This window comes from Myotis nattereri (genome assembly GCF_964212035.1).
Source record: "Myotis nattereri genome assembly, chromosome: 8".
Taxonomy (NCBI): Eukaryota; Metazoa; Chordata; class Mammalia; order Chiroptera; family Vespertilionidae; genus Myotis; species Myotis nattereri.
In genome coordinates this window covers 58,801,047-58,818,916 of record NC_138083.1, presented here as the reverse complement: position 1 = coordinate 58,818,916, position 17,870 = coordinate 58,801,047, and the positions used below count along the sequence as shown (strand labels likewise).

General features: G+C 39.2%; 1 protein-coding gene across 15 annotated transcripts in view; it reads left to right on the top strand.

The window, feature by feature from the left end:
* DLGAP1 (DLG associated protein 1) overlaps nt 1-17,870 on the top strand; it is a gene marked incomplete at its 5' end in the record, with an annotated part of 616,937 nt that overhangs the window by 417,418 nt on the left and 181,649 nt on the right. The window contains one exon of one of the 15 annotated variants that reach the window (XM_081097412.1): nt 704-825. The exons of 12 other annotated variants lie outside the window; for them this stretch is intronic. In XM_081097412.1, the coding sequence (XP_080953538.1) occupies nt 775-825 (51 nt within the window). Of the gene's footprint in view, nt 1-703; nt 826-17,870 lie in introns of those variants that run through there. 2 more of the 15 variants (XM_081097401.1, XM_081097404.1) reach the window with 2 other exon arrangements.

Below are 17,870 nucleotides of genomic sequence, written 5' to 3'. Positions count from 1 at the left end.
CACACTTTAAGGAAACAAGATTTTTCTGGGGTACTTTTTATGGAAATCATTTGTTCAGAAGGAAAAAGTGTTTGCCAAAATCAACTCTAAAACGTGTTTAATTCATTTGAAAAAAAATTAATGAATTATTAAAGAATATGACATTTTTTTCTACAAGAGAATATGACGTCCAGAGGACGATACTTATTGCTATTTTACCCCTGGAGCCCTACAGTCTCTCTCTTCATTAGCTCTGTGAATGTTGTATCCAATTTGTGAGCCTATACACTTACCTTCAAATTTGTAATCTACATCTGCCATTCCATCACTTGTCAGACTATCACAGGTATTCTCTTAAAAAAACAAAAAACGAAAAACCGAGATTGCTTCCCCATGTGGATTTCTCCTTCACAGACTATTCATTATCCACTATATGTGAATCAATAGCCTAAGAATCCATCGAGATAATGAAAAAAATAGCAATGTAATTTTGCTGGGGTAGTGAGCATATAGGACACTGTTCTTGCAAATGTTATGCAAAATTGCATAGGCTTAAAATTTGCACTAAGTATTCACTTAAGTGATAATCTTCAGTGATAAGATTTGATTTCCTTAGGTATCTTGATATGAATGAAATGTAAAGTTGCAAGTCTGGCATTGTGAGCCACGGCCAACCACTCCCTGCCTCCCAAGTTCTGTGTTTACTGCCTTACTCACTCACTTTGCATCGGCAAATCATAGAGAGAAGCTAAATGCTCTCAGCTGCACTATACCAAATCAACGCTGAGATGAATAATGAACTTAATTTTCCATAAAGACATTCTGTTTGGCATTTCAGCTAATAAGGTAAGCTAATGGCAATTCTGGGCTATGGAAAAGAAAATAAATAGTCTCGTGTTTGATTTCTGTGCTAATCCATAATTCTTTTAACATGCTGCAGTTAATGTCATGTTTCACTATGTCTGTGAATGTGGAATGAACAATTTTAGGAAGAGTACCCCCAACGAACCCTTTTTCTCTGATTAGGTTGCTTATCTATGAGAGGGACAGAGGGAAAAATCCAGCTTTTTAGTAAAAATGTCATCTATATAATATTTTTTTACCACCCATAGTGCAAAGTGAATTTAGCTGAACAGCAGAAAATGTAGATGCAGCCGAGATAGACCAATTTATTTAAGCACTGCTTATTGAATATAGTTAGCATTTAGTATGACATATAAATTGATGTTGAATGTGCTCAAAAGAAAGCAGAATACATAAATCGTGTTGGTTTCTGAGTCATTTCATTTCTAAGTACACGTTATTCTCGAGAAGGTAATATTTTCAGTTGCTAACATATTCCAGCTTTACTTTAGATGGGTTTTATTTTGTAAGATTGTATTTCTAAAATAGCAGCATCACAGTAATATGAATTTTGGCTATTAGTTTTTTATTTACCATGGCTGCAATGCTTTTAGTTCCTGTGGAAAATGTACTTATTTGTTCACTGAAGTTCATGGAATTAAAAACCATGAGACCTGTCTGAGACTTTCGTTGCTTCTTTGGTTATGCTTTTTGTGATAAGTTTTTCAGCCTTTAACACAAGGGTTTTTATTTTAGTAAGATTGGAGCACAAATCCCTGAAACCAGCAAAAGCTTAGCAAGATGGGAAGGAAATTGCAATCTTTTCTATAAGAACGACAAAAATGAAAAATATGATCAAGATTTATGTTCTCTGGGCTCACTGCTGTGTCACCTGAAAATTAGAGACTCTATTCTCTCAAAGTAGGTGACCTCAAAAGGCATTTCAGAAGGTCTATTCAAAAACAGCCAAACTATGTGGAAATTTTGGAGAAATGGAAAGGAAATGTTTCTTCTATTCCTACTGTCAAACCTTCCCATTCTGTTTTCCTGAGTGGGGAGTGGGCTGTGAACACCTGATGTTTTTGTTTTGTGGAAATCTTTAAACATCTCAGACTTTTATAGAAATGAAAGAGTTTTTATGACCCTCCCCCCTTTAAAGTATTCAAGGTGTCTGTTTTCCTTAAAAGTATAAACAGGATGTTTGAGTACGAGTAGTCAGCTGCCACTAATGATTTAATTCCACTTAAATATCATCCATGCTCCACCTACAAATTTGAGCATTTCTCTTGAAATGCCTCTAATATAGTACAGCCATGCAAAGGAGGAGTGTGTCATTTTAGTCTACCACAGTTCGTTTTTAAGAACACCAAGACAGACAGACATATGTTACCTATTCTTCAAGGCTTTAAGATGTGTTCAGTTCCATTCTCTGTTTATAGAACCCTGTTGGAAACGCAAATGTGGTGGATTGGTTTTTATTTGTAAAGTGTTCATTTTCTCTTCATCTTTCCCCCTTTCCCTCTCACACCTCTTTGCTCCAGACCATCCTTGGCTGCCCCGTGCACTCTTTTTCTCCTTTAATTCTAATATTTATTTTCCATTTCCCTTCTCTCTAATACCTCTGGATTGCATTACATCCACTGGAAGAAACTAACTAGAAAGCAAGTTTTTGTAACCGCCAAGGTGTTTTCTTCTATTTCCTGTCAGTTGTACAACATGAAATATCTTATACCAGCATGACATTTTATCCATTAGAGCTACCTAAAACCAACCTGCTGATGTCAGTCTGCAAGGCTGTCTGGCCAGCTTCCCTCTCATGATTCTGTTGTCTACAATGGTCAACCCACTCATACTCAAGATGAGATTCAAAGCTGCCAAATGCAAGGCATGTGTTATTTGCAGACTCGCGTGTTAACTCTCAGTGTTAATTAATGCGGAAAAACTAGAGGAAGCAGCACCACCACCTTGCCTTCACACACCCACAGAGCAAAGACCACAGAGCAGCCATCAGCTGAGGACAGTGGTAACAGAGACAGCGGCATTGTTACAGATGGCCCGCCATCATAAGACGTTCCTGGCATGATGGCAAGGAGGCCTGAGCAGAAGGCAGCAAACAGATTTGTTCCCAAATAAATGTGGAGCTCATTCTTGGGGACAATCAGAATTAAGTGGCGGAGGAGCAAAGATGAGAGAGGACTAAAATATCACTAGACTTGCTTGTTATTGCTGAGGTTACCTCATGTAAGCTCACGGTCTGCAGAATGCAAGGATGTCTGCATTATGAAAACAAAGGTATTACTCAAAACCTATCAGGTCTAAAACTGGGCTTAGTATCTTCCCCACAAGCCTCCTTATCCTGTGTTTCCTACTTCTGTAAGTAGCAACCCTGCCTACCCAGTTTTTTCAATCCCAAAACATGGGAAAACCTTGATTTTCCCCACCTCTATCTCACCCTCACATTTCCAAGGTAAACTCATAAAAGTTGGTTGGATGAATGGATAAATGAGTGAAGAAATCACAACGTCTTATAAATGTTATTTCTATTCACTTCTCTCCATTCTCTCTGCCACTATCCTAGTTAAATGTCTCTGGTTTCTCACCTTGATTTTTCTAGATACCTCCAAGTGGTCTTCCTGCCTCTAGTTTGCCCTTACTCCAGTCCATTCTGTGTACTGTAGCCCAAAAATGTTTCTAAAATACAGATAAAAATCACCAATTCTACTGCATATAAATCATCAGTGATTCCTCCTTACCCAGGGGATAGAGTCCAAACTCCTTGATTTACAGGGTATGACATAAGTGGAGACCTTTTCCTTCACAGCCTCATTTCCTAATACTCCCCCTGTCTAATCTTCACTTCAACCCTACTGATTGACTTCTAACTTTCTCGAAGGTGCCATGTTCTCCTGCCCAGGGCCTTTGCATGAACTGCTCTCTCCTTCATCTCTTCCATCCATCTATCCCAAATTCTTCCCTCCCCTACTTAAACCCTTTACAACCTTCAAGCCTCCTCTGCGATGGCACTTCCTCCAAGAAGCCCTCTTTGGCCAGCTTTGAGTTCAGTCCCCTCTCCCAATATGTTTTCACAGCATCCATTATTTCATTACCATGCTTCCTCTATTTATAGGATTATCTGCTTCACTAACCTACCAGTTCCATGAAGGAACATATCCAGTCTCTTATTCAAAGTTAGTAGCCGTATAGACTTCATTCAAATTCTATATGAATGCATGAGTAGATACTTGGGCACCATAACAAGCTTTATTATCTTTTGTTTTGATGATGTTGCAGAAACTGAATGCAATGATTCTTTGTTACTTATTCCTGCAAAGTACTGTGATAAAGCGGTTCACATAAATTCTGTCATCTTGTTCCTATTCCTATTTTATAAATGAGACAACTGAGGCTCAAATTGCCACAAGTGGCACTGTTCTTAAGACATGTGCCCCTTGGTCTGCTTAATTCCTGGGGCCATCTCTTTCTATTCTCCACATGGGCCACTGCTCCCTAAGAATGAGAGGAAAATTTCATCTTAAAAATGAACAGTGGATTGTAAAAAAAAAAAAAAAAATCCTTAATTTGTCACTGCCTACCTATTCATTTGCCTTTTGACCTCCAGCGGCCTGCCCTGATTGTACTTTTCCTTTATTGTTAATCTGAAAGTACCTTTCTTTGTACTGTATTCTTTATCCTCCAGCTTTCTTCTATAGCCCCTATGCCTCCGGGAGTTTTCTGCTTTTCTTGCTCTCTCCACAGTGAAAGTAGCTGGGCCTCACATTTCTGTTTCATTTCCATTGTCCTTTTCAACACAATTTTCCCCCAGTCCTGCTCTATGATTACTCTTTCCACGGTGCTTTTGCCTGAGCTCAGTGAGCCCTTAATGTTCGTCAGCCATAGTCTGATGTCAGACCATTAGGGGGCTTCCACTGGTCTTTCATGGGGGAAGCAAATTGCTACTTGTTACCATCCAAGCACTTAATGAGCAGTACTCTCTGTGGGAGAAATATCTGGAAGTACAGCTAGAGAAGGAAATGTACAATTTCTGGGAAATGTTCCATTTTGTGTTGACTGAGATAGTCTTCAGGGTCCGTGTGATGCAAACCAATACACGTTGCACACAGTCTCAGAATGTGAGAGGCAGTACAGCCTCGTGTGAGGAGCACAGGCTTCTGAGTTGACAGGCATTGGTTTGAATCCTGTTTCTAATATTTCTCTGTCTATGTGACCTTGACCAAATCAAGTAACCTTTCTGCATCTCCATTGCTTCATCTGTAAAACAGAGATAATAATGGTGCCTATCTCATTAAATGATGCCTGGCACACAGTGGGTACCTAATTAACTATAATGTAGTGTTGGTGGTTGTGGTATGTGGGAAATGGCCCAGAATATGCCCACACCCTGATCCAGGAAACGACCCATGTTACCTTACGTGGCAAATGTGGCTTTGCAGATGTGGCTAAGCTAACAATTTTTGGATGGGGACATTTTCCTGGATTATCTAGCCAGACACTGAATGTCATCACAAGTGTCCTTATAAAAGGGAGGCAGAGAGAGGCTTGACCCCAGAAGAAGGCCATGTGACCCTAGGAGCAGAGAGGTTTGAAGAGGCTGTGCTGCTGGCTTTGTGGTGGAGGGAGGGAAGGAATGCATCTCTAGAGGTGGGAAAAGCGAGGACACGGATTCTCCCTAGAGCAGTGATGGCGAACCTATGACACGCGTGTCAGAGGTGACACACGAACTCATTTTCTGGTTGATTTTTCTTTGTTAAATGGCATTTAAATATATAAAATAAATATCAAAAATATAAGTCTTTGTTTTACTATGGTTGCAAATATCAAAAAATTTCTATATGTGACACGGCACCAGAGTTAAGTTAGGGATTTTCAAAATGCTGACATGCTGAGCTCAAAAGGTTCGCCATCACTGACCTAGAGCTTCCAGAGGGAGCTCAGCCCTGCCCAAACCTTGGTTCTAGCTCAGTGAGCCGATTTTGGACTCCTGGCCTCCAGAACTGTGAGAGAATAAGTGAGTTATGTTTAGCCACTGAGTTTGATCATTTGCTATGGCAGCCATAGGAAGCTAATACTGTGGTGATATTTTGGGAGATGAAAGATGACTCTGGAAGAGGTATGACAAAGGTTGGCATGTGGGGCAGAGAAGCCCTGTAAGTGTTCAGTGTGCACCCGAAGGCATGGTTGGAGGGGTCACACTGCCAGTGTCGTGGGTGAGGGAAAGTGTGGAAGGAGGAAGTGGAAGGGGGAAGCCGTGTGTGGGGATTTTAGACAACAGAAAGGAGTTCTTGTGGAGAAGGGAGGTGAGAGCGTGGTGGCTGAGGGTGGGATGTGACAGTGCAGGGGGGCTGAGCAGATGGTGAAGGTTCTGTTCAGGAAAGAGGGAGCAGTTAAGAAGAAAGGCTAGCTTGGGGAATTTCCCTGGGCAGCCAGGCTTGCTGAGAAAGGGAGGAAACATAGATTTAGAAAATATGTCCTGTGTCCCAGAAACAAAAGCAGCCATGTCTGTTGCTTTCAGTGCCATATTACTGTTAAAAAAAGACAATCCAATGAGAGGAATTCTGAAAAAGACCTGTTGTGCTTTAGATCTAGTCCAGACTATTAGCAGGAAACTGAGTGCCTCCAACTTAACCTATTTCTAGCAGTGCCCAGAGAGGCCTCCATCTGCAGGGAAGTCTCCATGGATTGTACGTAATTTGTACTTCATACCGAACACACAGTGCCATTTCACGTGGCCATGCCTCCACGTACACTGTTTCCTCTCCCTTTGCCCTGGGCCCAGCTGGCAGAGTATGCCCATCATTCAAGTAACTAGTCAAGTGTGACCTCCTTGGACCACCTTCCATGCTAATTGCACTGTCTGGTATGTGTTTTCTAGCAATTTCCACAGTTGACTGTAATCACACTGGAGTGCTTGTTACTCCCTCCCCCCACTAATCTCACCTCTCCCTCCAATAGACAGAAAGATCCCCGAGGGCAAATGCGAGTCTATTGACACTTATATCTTCTGCTCCCACAGTGCTTGGCATATAAGAAGCAAATAAAAATGAATGGATGGATGGGTGAATCGATTCATTGATCAAATCCCGTGGGCAAAGTTATCATGGGATAAAAAAATAATAATAAAGTTCATGAATCCTAGGTCAGTGTCTAAAGAAAAGTAGTCCTTCCATCCTACTCTTCAAAAGCAAGAAATAATAAAAGGAAGAACTGTTTCACGCACGGAACAGGGATTAATTCCTTTATCATTTATTGTTTAGTTCAAATTGCAACTCATTATCTGAGCTAGAATTTAAGAACAACTTTTCTTCATGCCCAGATCTAATTTGCCATCTCTTTTATGACGTAATTTTTTTTTTACCAAGGCAGCCTACAAAAGGAGAATAGCAAAATACTATGTTAAATGAACTCTAATTTATTTTCAAGTATAATAAAACCACAGGTTGGTTTTTACCTATTGTATTGCACATATGAGGGAAAATTTCCAAGGTTCATATTTTTTTCTTTAAAAAAAAAAGATACATATGCTCAATGCAATATTTATAAACGAATGCTATTATTATAGTTTCATTACAAATATAAATAGTAAGAGCAGCAGTAAAACACATCACATTCACAATTGGAATAAAATTACAGTAAAACCTCCATATAACGGGTTAATTCAGTCAAGGGATGTCCGTTGAAGCTGGAAGTCCATTATATAATAAAGTAGGTTTTCCAACTGTGTATATTTTAAAAATTGACAAGTTAGTTTACCTGTTTTTACTTATGTAGACACGTTCGTCTAATTAAAATTAAATATGTATGAAAAGTTTAATTTCACAGGAAAGTTTTCTATATGTTATTACTATAATTTTAAAGTTATACTGAATAGATCTGGTGAATGGATGCATTCACCAGTCACCGTGAGTAAACAAATGTACAGGGCTGGGCGTGGCTTAGCGCACGTGGGAACATTAGCCAGCACCAGTTAAAACTGCTGCAGAAAGTCACACCCGCGACAACAGAAGCAATTACCCTGAGCGATGCCATGTGATCACATGCTAATCATTCGCTAAACATTGTTTACAAGCGGTGATCCTTGGATTTAAATATGTAGATTTTAGTTGTACATATGTAATATTTATTTATGTCGGTGAAATTACTACAGTTTTTTTCCCCAACATATGACCTATTCCATAAAATTGGTTAAAAATAACAGTAACAAAAAATAACCTGTTAATTTATTTATAAGAAAATCTTGGTTTAAAAGCAATTAAAAATTAACAGGGTGTTAATTTTCACATATGACATACAGACTGGAAATTTTGCCCATTAAATCCAAAGTCTGATAAATCAAGGTCCACAAAACTGAGGGTTTACTATAATCATAGATATTGACCACATGTACAGAATTCCTTTACAGAGCCACATAGATCAGTGTTTGATTAAATAACTGGGTACTCTAGCCTGGCCTGGCAGCCACCTAAACTAACCATTGCAGATGGGAACTTGAGTGGCAGCCTCAGGGGTAGTGGTTGCGAGACTGCAGGGGCAACCAGGGACGCTGCAGAGCTAATTGCTATAAAGGTTCCCTTCCCTTGCGTTCATTCTTCTAAGTTAGTTTGGGTCAAAGGCCTGAGTGTAAATAGCAACTGTCTAAGCAGCTGCCCAGGAGGCCCACAGTCCATCCAAGCAGAGTGAGCCGCTGCTGCGCTGACTTGTACCGGTGCCTTAACACAGTGCCTGGGTCGTCAGTGTAATTGACATGTTTTTAAGAGCAAGGAAATCAATGGTGAAATTTTTGCTTCTTGCTGACAGATGAACAGAAAAACCTACAGTCACCTGCAATATCACATCACATGAAACAAATAGAAATTTCAGAAGCCGATCATTTAAACCCTTCTACATTCTAAAAGACCAATATTTCCATAATGACCTGCCTTAATAAAACCTGAAAAAAATAAAGATTTACTCTAACAACTGACACATACTACCAATGTAACACACATCACATTATTTTAAAACCAGTTGTTTACAAATCTGTCGCACCCAGCAATCTGTAAGCCACTTGAGGGAAGGGATGATGTCATTCACTTGGCAGAGGCTGTGTCCTATTCATGCCTATGTTTCCAGTTACAAGGAGAGGATCAAATCAAGTAAATAAAACAAAATAAAACTACTCACCAATCTTTTTTTTTTATTGTCTAAAGTTTTACATATGTCTCCTTTTTCCCTGATTAACACTCCCTCTCCCCGCCAGCCATTCCCACCCCAGGCAAGCCCTACTGCCCCAGTGTCTGTGTCCATTGGTTATGCTAATATGCATGCATACAAGTCCTTTGGTTGCTCTCTAACTCCCCTACCTCCCCTGCCATTTGTCTCTGGATCTATTTTTGTTCATCAAATTATGTTGATCATTATATCCCACATATGAGTGAGATCATCTCACCAAATCTTTTACCACATAGCCTGAGTTATACCTGACTTATTAATCAATTCAGAAGTCAGCATGGGAACCATTAAGCCTGGATTTTCCTTCACCAGTGGCGGGGGAGAAACATGGCAGCAGGTCTGGAAGGGCCCCTGTGCATGAAGGGGCTAGCGGGGGCGTAGTATCGTGCTGGTGGGTTTGAATGGTGGACACATAACTGGCATCCAGAAGAGCATCCCAAGATGGACGAGGTTGGGAAAAGCTCTATATTGCACTGCTCCCTTAGAGAGTTGCCATCCATATTAGCATCTAAAGATTCCAGATGTCTGAGTATATCACTGAGTTTATCAGATTCAATTCCTTTTCTTCACATGCACATCTATTCATATCATGCTTTGACAAATGTCAATCCCCTCATTTACAAATGAAGAAACTGGCACCCAGAATGTAAATTGCAGTTGACCTGGCTTATAAGGGGCAGAATTCAACTGGAAATCAGATCTTTCTCTTGGACCTGTGTGCTTTCAGCTTTATCATATTGTAACTATCTATCCACTGAACTCAACAAAATAAAAACATGATTAATCTAGCCCTAACTGGTTTGGCTCAGTAGACAGAGCATCGACCTGGGGACTGAAGAGTCCTGGCTTTGATCTGGTCAAGGGTGCATGCCTGCAGGCTCAATGCCCAGTAGGGGGCATTCAGGAGGCAGCCAATCAATGATTCTTTCTCATCATTGAAGTTTCTCTCTCTCTCCCTCTCCCTTCCTCTCTGAAATCAATAAAAATAGTTTTTTAAACATGATTAATCTATATGAATAATTTTCACCAATTTGCAAAACTGTTTTGATCTCCCTGTATGGAGATGTAAAAGACTAATTTGGAGCTTGGTTTCTCTGTGGAAAGGAAGAACCATAACAAAACCCAGTCTTCAGGAATTTACACTTTGTGTCAAGCCTATGCCATTGCTTGTTTCACTCAAAGAATCCGTGTTCATGAAACATAGCAATAGAGGCATGAGAGTGGCATGGGCCTGTAAAATTAGGTATGTGTCACATGTTTTGCATTTTATATCATGAACCTAGACGATGCCAATCTTTCCCAGTAAAAACTGTAATGAGGTAAAAATGTCTTATTCAAGGTAATAAATGATTATCTCTGGGTGCAAAAGAACCTTCTATCACCAAAAATTGATTGGAATTCCTTAGTATTCTCTCTCTCACACACACATGAACACACATGCACACTTCATATTCAATGTTTTCCCTATTACATTTTAAACTACCCAACGACAGTAACTATCCTATATAATAAAGAGCTAATATGCTAATTAGACTGGACAGTGGAACAACCTTCTGGAATGACCAGTGGGAGGGACCGTGGGGCCACGAGGCAGCCGGGGCTGTGAGGGCCAAGCCCCTTGCATGAATTTCGTGCATCAGGCCTCTAGAGCAGATATATTTCATTTGAGGGGAAAAAAATTGGGCCTTTTTTTTCCTCTTCTTTACCTTTTTGGTAATGAGTCAAAATGACCTGATTTGGGTTCTTCAAATATTCATACTTCCCAGTAACAAGGCTGACTTCTGCAAGTCGTAGCCACCCTGCAGCAGAGTGATTAGGCACTTCACTTCCCACTCAAGTTTGCAAATGTTTGTGCGGAGTAAAAATTCTGAGTTAATAGAAAACATTCAACTAAGTGCCCCTCATAGTATCTGACTTGACAAAAAGGGATTATTTTCTTTTTCCCTGAGCTAGACTTGGATAACATCCAGAACCAAACAAAACAAACTGTTTTGTGTCACAGTGTCCAGAGGGAACATTTTTTTTAGTGAGACATGATTTTTAAATCAGAAAAAAATTAAGTGGCTTCCTAGCTTTTGTTCCTATCAGTCAAATGTCCCCGATAACACTGGAAGAAGTCTGGAGCATAGGGCATCCATTCTGGGGTAGGTAGGCCATTATGGGGCAGTCAGAGGCTGAAGGGGGGCATCTTAGTGCCCTTCCAACTGCCGAGGTAGAGGGGCTAAGACTCACTTTCTTCCTTGTACACCCATCAATCTGGCAACTCGAATTTCTTCTCCTCTCCCATCCAAGATGCCATTATATGTAAATTTTGACCTGGTTTCAATTGTAATAAATATATGGGGCATAGAGGCAAAAGAAGTTAATGAGCAATTGTCCCAATCTGGAGTTGTTTTCGGGTTGGCTTCCTGAACAAAAATTACTTAAGTAACAATTGATTTTTTGGCCCAGTTTTGCAGAAAGCATCATTTTCTTGAATTTTATGTGAAAGAAGAAGTACATTTATTCACTTTGTTTGGGTTTACAAAACAGCTTTCCTTTTGTTCTGATGTTATGCAGACACCAAAAGAAGATATAAAAAAATGTCTGGGAGGCATTTGGGTATCATGAAATATTTAAATCAGCAGTTTCTAGCACATGTGGTCAATAGAAGTAGAGGGAAACTGAGGCATCTGGTCTGATTGCCTTTGGGGAATTATCATAGCCTCATGTAAGAGGATTCAATATGGATACAATTTGACTGCAAGGTACTTGAGTATGTAGATTTTCAAAAGATAGAGTACCTCGATGAAAAAAAAAATTGTTATTGCATTAATTTAATTAACCATGAAAAATCCACATTTTCTTTCTTAAGAGGTTGATTATAGAAAGAAAATATAAAAGGCTAAATATATAAAAATAATATCTGCAATTTATTCAACTGATAAATTGGTATAAAGATTTACTTATTAGCTGATTCATTGCAGCCCTCTTTGAGAAAGATAGAAATGTGATGCTCAAAAGTGTCCCTCAGTGTACTGTTAATATGCTAGTTCCTCCATTTGTGATGCTAAAACATAAAATGTGGTCCTCATGAAGGCAGGGATTTCGTTTTGTTCAGTTCTACATCTTCAGTGTCTGGAAGTGGGCCTGACACAGGGAAGATGGGCATTAAACATTTGCTAACTGAATGAATAGTCCCATATAATGAAGCATTTCATAGCTATTAGAAAGAAGGAGGTGGGTCTAGAGGCACTGACATGCAAAGCCCAATATATACTAAAGTAGAAATGTCAAGTGCTGAACAGTATTTATGGTATAATATGAGTTTGTTATAAAAAGAAAATGTGCTTATATGTGGATATGTAGATATGCACACATATGCATAGAATATCAGAAGGAAAATGTGAGAGTGATAACAACGGCGGTTACCGTTAGGAAGTAAGAACTGGGAGAGTGGGCAGCAGGAGACTTCTACTTTTAACTCTACACCATTTACAGTGTTTGTGGGGGTTTTCCGAGAATTAACATATATAACTTTTACTAAAAAATGAATTCTGTGGAAAAACCCCAAACCCATTTTTACCTTAAAAAGATGAAATCTGTGAGAGATCACAAGCCTACCGCCAGAATGGGTCTGTTTTTGAGAATTTGTGTTGTCTCTACAGGGCCTCAGTCTGCAGAGACCACTCCATCACTGGCAGGGAAAACGTAAGGAAGAAGTTATAGCTGGAAATTAGTGAACGTTGGGTAGGACAGTTAGAAAGTAGGCTCTTTATTATTAAAGTTTTTTTTTTTTTCATTTTTTCAGCTTGGACTAGAATCTTATGTTCAAGGAAAATGTACATGTAACTGAATGCAAAAATCCCATATGTTCTGAGTCAGTCGGCACCATTTATTTTCAATGAGATAAAACAGCTTATTTAAACTTTGAATTTCCCCATTGGGTTTAGACGATTCAGCTGTTTATCCAGCAGCACTCTGCTTAAAAATAGATGGGATGACATTTGTGGGTGCTTTAAAAAAATACCCTTTGGAGAAAGAAGCAGAACTCTAAAGCCACATTTACCATCCATATTATGTAAGGAGGGCAAGTTTTATGCTGTGAGGGCTCAAATAAATTATTCTCCTTTCTAACCTATAACCTATAGCTCTTTGGAACCAATCACAATCATTGAACATAGGCTATATATAAAGACATCCCAGCTGAGTTCTGCTTTTTGGTGACTGTAATTAATTTAATGGAAACCTAAATGTGGTTGGAAAGAGTGTTTAATAATTGCACATGGAGAATTTTTTTTCTTTTTTCACCCTTCTAATTATGTACTTTCCCCATCATTCTTCTGTCAGCTATTTATTGAATGTGGCAGACACTGTGGCTACAAAACTAAATATAAAGATAATTTCGAGTGTATTTTATCTGACTTTACAGATACGTAATAATGTGTATACGAACCTGCCCAAAATAAGTGATTAATAGTAGCCTTATACTAGCTGTCATACTATTCCACTGAGTCTAGGATAAGAATTCAAATAGGTTGAGCTGAAAATATACTATCACCCAAATTTTCAAACTGAGTAGATATACAGAAGCACTATAGTCCATTAAAGTATGAAATATTAAAATCAGTGTTCCCATCTTGGGAGCATTGCTGAAGGCAAAAAAAAAATATGACACCAGGAGAAAATGAAACCAAATGCATCACTTTCCCACCCAGAAAAATACACCTGTCTTAGAATCCTCCTGGTTGTATTTATTTAAAAAACACTTTAGGAGGAAATTGCATTTATTGGCTAATATGAAAAAGGAAATCAGGTCTGTGTCAGGGCAAAGGCATATGTCATCCTATGCAGCACACTTATCTTCGGTTCTTTTAGAAGTTTTCTCTGAGTGCTCATAAAAGATAATGGGATTAGATTCTGTTTCTTCCTTCATCAGGCATTCTCCTGACCCTGAATGCTGTCGCACAGATGGCAAGTGAATGGAGTTTGCCCACTGAGAAGGAATTGTACTCTTCACCCCTCCATTATGTGACTTGAATACCTACCTGGTTTACTTCACACTCTGGGCTTGCACCTGCTCCTGCTGACCTGAAGCCATGGCAGTGAGTGGTCGGGTTAAGATGGAGAAAGAGCCCTCCAACACCCATTCTTCCATGTCTCCTCAGAATCTACCTCTCAGAGGTAGCCTTAGTGGCCCTCGCACTGGACACATCGCTTTATCACGACGATATTTCCCTTTTCTTAGATTCAGTAAATGTTTTGAGTGGTCCAGGAGCAAGGAGTTTGTGCTATCTTTTGACGAGGGCGGTATAGTTCGGAGCAACCCTTGGCATTCTGTACAAGTGATAAATACTCATGATGAACAATGGAGCTGGCTCTGGAGGCCCTGGGGCTGGCTCTAGGAGTACTCAGAATGAGGGGGAAATAAATCAGGTTCTAACATAAAGGCAAGATTTTACCTCTCATTAGGTCCAACAGCTACATGTGGAAAAGCTTGTTAGTAAGATGGCACGGGGATTGGGGGGGGGGGGGCGGGGAGGGGGAGGCCTTCATGTGGTCTAGGCTTTTAAGATGTGTTTTCCATCTTCTTTCCAGTGGTGTGTTATGATATAACAATCCAAACATAACTTATTTTCTTTCTTCTTTTCCTTTTATGATTAAACCTTCACTATCATGAGTTAGCTCTCCCTCCTCAATAAACTAGAGTGCTTCTTTCTTTTTACAAAAATGAAGCATTTAGATGAGGTGATATTTATGTACATTCCCTCTTATGACTTCAACTTTATTTGTATGTGAGTTTCAACTCAGGTGTGAACACATTAATTTTGTCAACAATGGACATTAATCTTATACTTTATACAAATGCATCATCTTTATAAACAAGACTCAAAAATACCAACAATTGTAACATCTTAGACATACGTTATCATTGAGAAAGCAAAATAGCCCAGATTATCAAAGTCTTGTGCAGTGATGAATGCACCAAACGTTTTGTTCTCTCTCCAAACCCCTGTGGTAGTTCAGAAAAAAAGGAAAACATTTTTAACCCGTAGTACAATATTACTGGATGACATCTAATTTCTTAGAGATTTAAAATAATGTAGATTGGGATGGAGCCAGGGAATTAAAACAATGGGGGGAGAGAGAGAAGGGAGAAATTGTGTTAGAATAATAGTCAACCCTCTGTGGTAAGAAAGCTTCAGAGAGTAGATTTAAAAAAACTGAGTCTTGCTGGTGTTTTAGCCCAACAAAATGACTCTTCTATCACTAGTGCAGGGCTTTAAGACATAGTAATAAAATCTAGTAAAATATAACTAATCTCTTTGAGATAAGGAAATATTACAATGGTAGTTGTTCTTTTTTCAAGGCAATTTTTTATAGCAACTCATCCATTTTAATCACCCTGATCAGGGTCTTTCGGTTGTTAAGGACTATTCCACTGTGTGGTTTACAAACAAATATGATTAGAAATTCTCAGCACTTGTAAAGCACAGTAACTGGGCACACTCGGGACCCATATTTGCCCCAGCAATGCCTGGCACTGTGCTTTGCACACACAGGAGGTCTTCACATTTTACATGTTCACTGTATGAGGAAAGTGTAGGATTTCACTCCTTCCCACCACCACCGATCACCGTATTTAGTAGCAAGCAGCAACTTTTCCTGAGTAACAAGTAAGCTCTTAGAGCCAGGTGGTTAACTATGTAATTCTAAATTTTCTAAGTACTTCCAATGGAAGTGGATGAAGATAAAATAGTTTATAACTTGTTCTGAGACTTGGACAACCTAAGTAGGCCTTTGAGTTGCTTGCTTGTTGTGGGTAGATGCTCTAGACCAGCGGTTCTCAACCTGTGGGTCACGACCCCTCTGGGGGTTGAACGACCCTTTCACAGGGGTCGCCTAAGACCATCGGAAAACACATAAATAATTACATATTGTTTTGTGATTAATCACTATGCTTTAATTATGTTCAATCTGTAACAATGAAAATACTTCCTGCGTATCAGATATTTACATTACGATTCATAACAGTGGCAACATTACAGTTATGAAGTAGCAACGAAAAGAATTTTATGGTTGGGGGTCCCCACAACATGAGGAACTGTATTAAAGGGTCGCGGCATTAGGAAGGTTGAGAACCACTGCTCTAGACATTTAGTCACTTGATCATTTGTTGGTGATGTGCTTAGTTCATATAAGATACGGTAAACCCTCAGTTTTGCAGACCTCAATTTAACAGACTTTGAATATAGAGGACAAAATTTCCAGTCCATATGTCATATGTGAAACGTAACACCCAGTTAACTTTAAAATGCTTTTAACCAAGATGTGCTTATAATTAAATTAACAGGTTATTTTTTTATTATTAATTCACTGTTATTTTTAACAAATTTTAGGGAATAGACCATATGTTGGAAAAAAACACTAGTAATTTTGCCGACCTATGTACAACTGTAGTCTATATATTTAAATCCAAGAGTCACTGCTGGCAAACAATGTTCGGCAAATGATTAGCATGTGATCAGAGCGTATGGAGTTCGGTAATTAGGTCTGCTATCTCATGGAGTGACTTTCTGCAGCAGTTTTAGCATCTGCTGGCCCTTGTTCCCTTGTATGTTAAGCCACGCCCCAGCCGTGTGCTTTTGCTTACTTGCTGTGACTAGTGAATGCATGAATTTACTAGACCTAGTCAGTACAAATTTAAGATTACTGTGCTACATGTAGAAAACTTTTCTGTGAAATTAAAGTGTTCATATATACTTAATTTTAATTACACAAGTGTGTCTACATAAGTAAAAACAGGTAAACTAGCTAATTTGTCAATTCCTTTAACATACACATTTGGGAAAACCTACTTCATTATATAACAGACTTTCGGCTTTAACAGACACCTCCTCACCCAAGTTAGTTCCTTATATCCAGGTTTTACTATAGTTGACTCTAAATAAAGGAGGTTACCCTAGATAATGTGGGTGGGCCTCATCCAGTCAGTTGAAAGGCCTAAGAGTAAACCTTAGGCTTTCCCTGAAGAAATTCTGCCTCAAGAATGTCTTCAACTTCAGCTCCTGCCTGAGTTTTCGACCTACCAGCCTGCCCCACAGATTTCATAATTGCCACCCCCCACACACACACAATCATGTGATCCAGCTCTTTAAAACAAATCTCTGCTTTTTCTGTTTTGCTCTGAGAACCTTTACTGACCCCACCATCTCTTACACACAGACCTCTGGAGATCCCCCTAAGCGCACTCCTCGTCCTCACCCCAGGCTGAAAGAGCCTTAGAACAATTGCATCATGCCTCGTGGTTCAGCTCTATTATGAGTTAAATAAGCTGTAGGAGTTTGCCGCACGTGGAAATTTAAGCATCACTTAGGACATGGCTTCTACAAGAAAATCATCTGAATTCCAAAAAACAAGTTTTTATCTAATATACATATATATGTATACTTTTATATCTTCTTTATAGTAAACTAAGTCCCTGAAGTATGTGTTACTGTCCTCATTAGATGTTTGAGAACACTAATGTCAAAAGATGTTATGGTAACTAGGCCAAAGTCACACATCTCATAAGAGATTTAGATTTGGACCCAGATTTACCTGATTCCAAAACCTATGCTATATTCATTGCACCAAGCTCCTTCCATGTAGGTGAAAACCTACAGCAGTAAGAATTACATGGTGGAAAATATTCCACTTTCTTCTGTGCCACTTCCTTAGGTGCTGTATGGAGAAGGATTTAAGCATCACCTGATATTTATTGAGGACTTATGTGCCCAGCTCTTGTTTTAAATATTTCTTGAGTGAAATGTCTACATTTAATTATACCTCATTTCTATAGT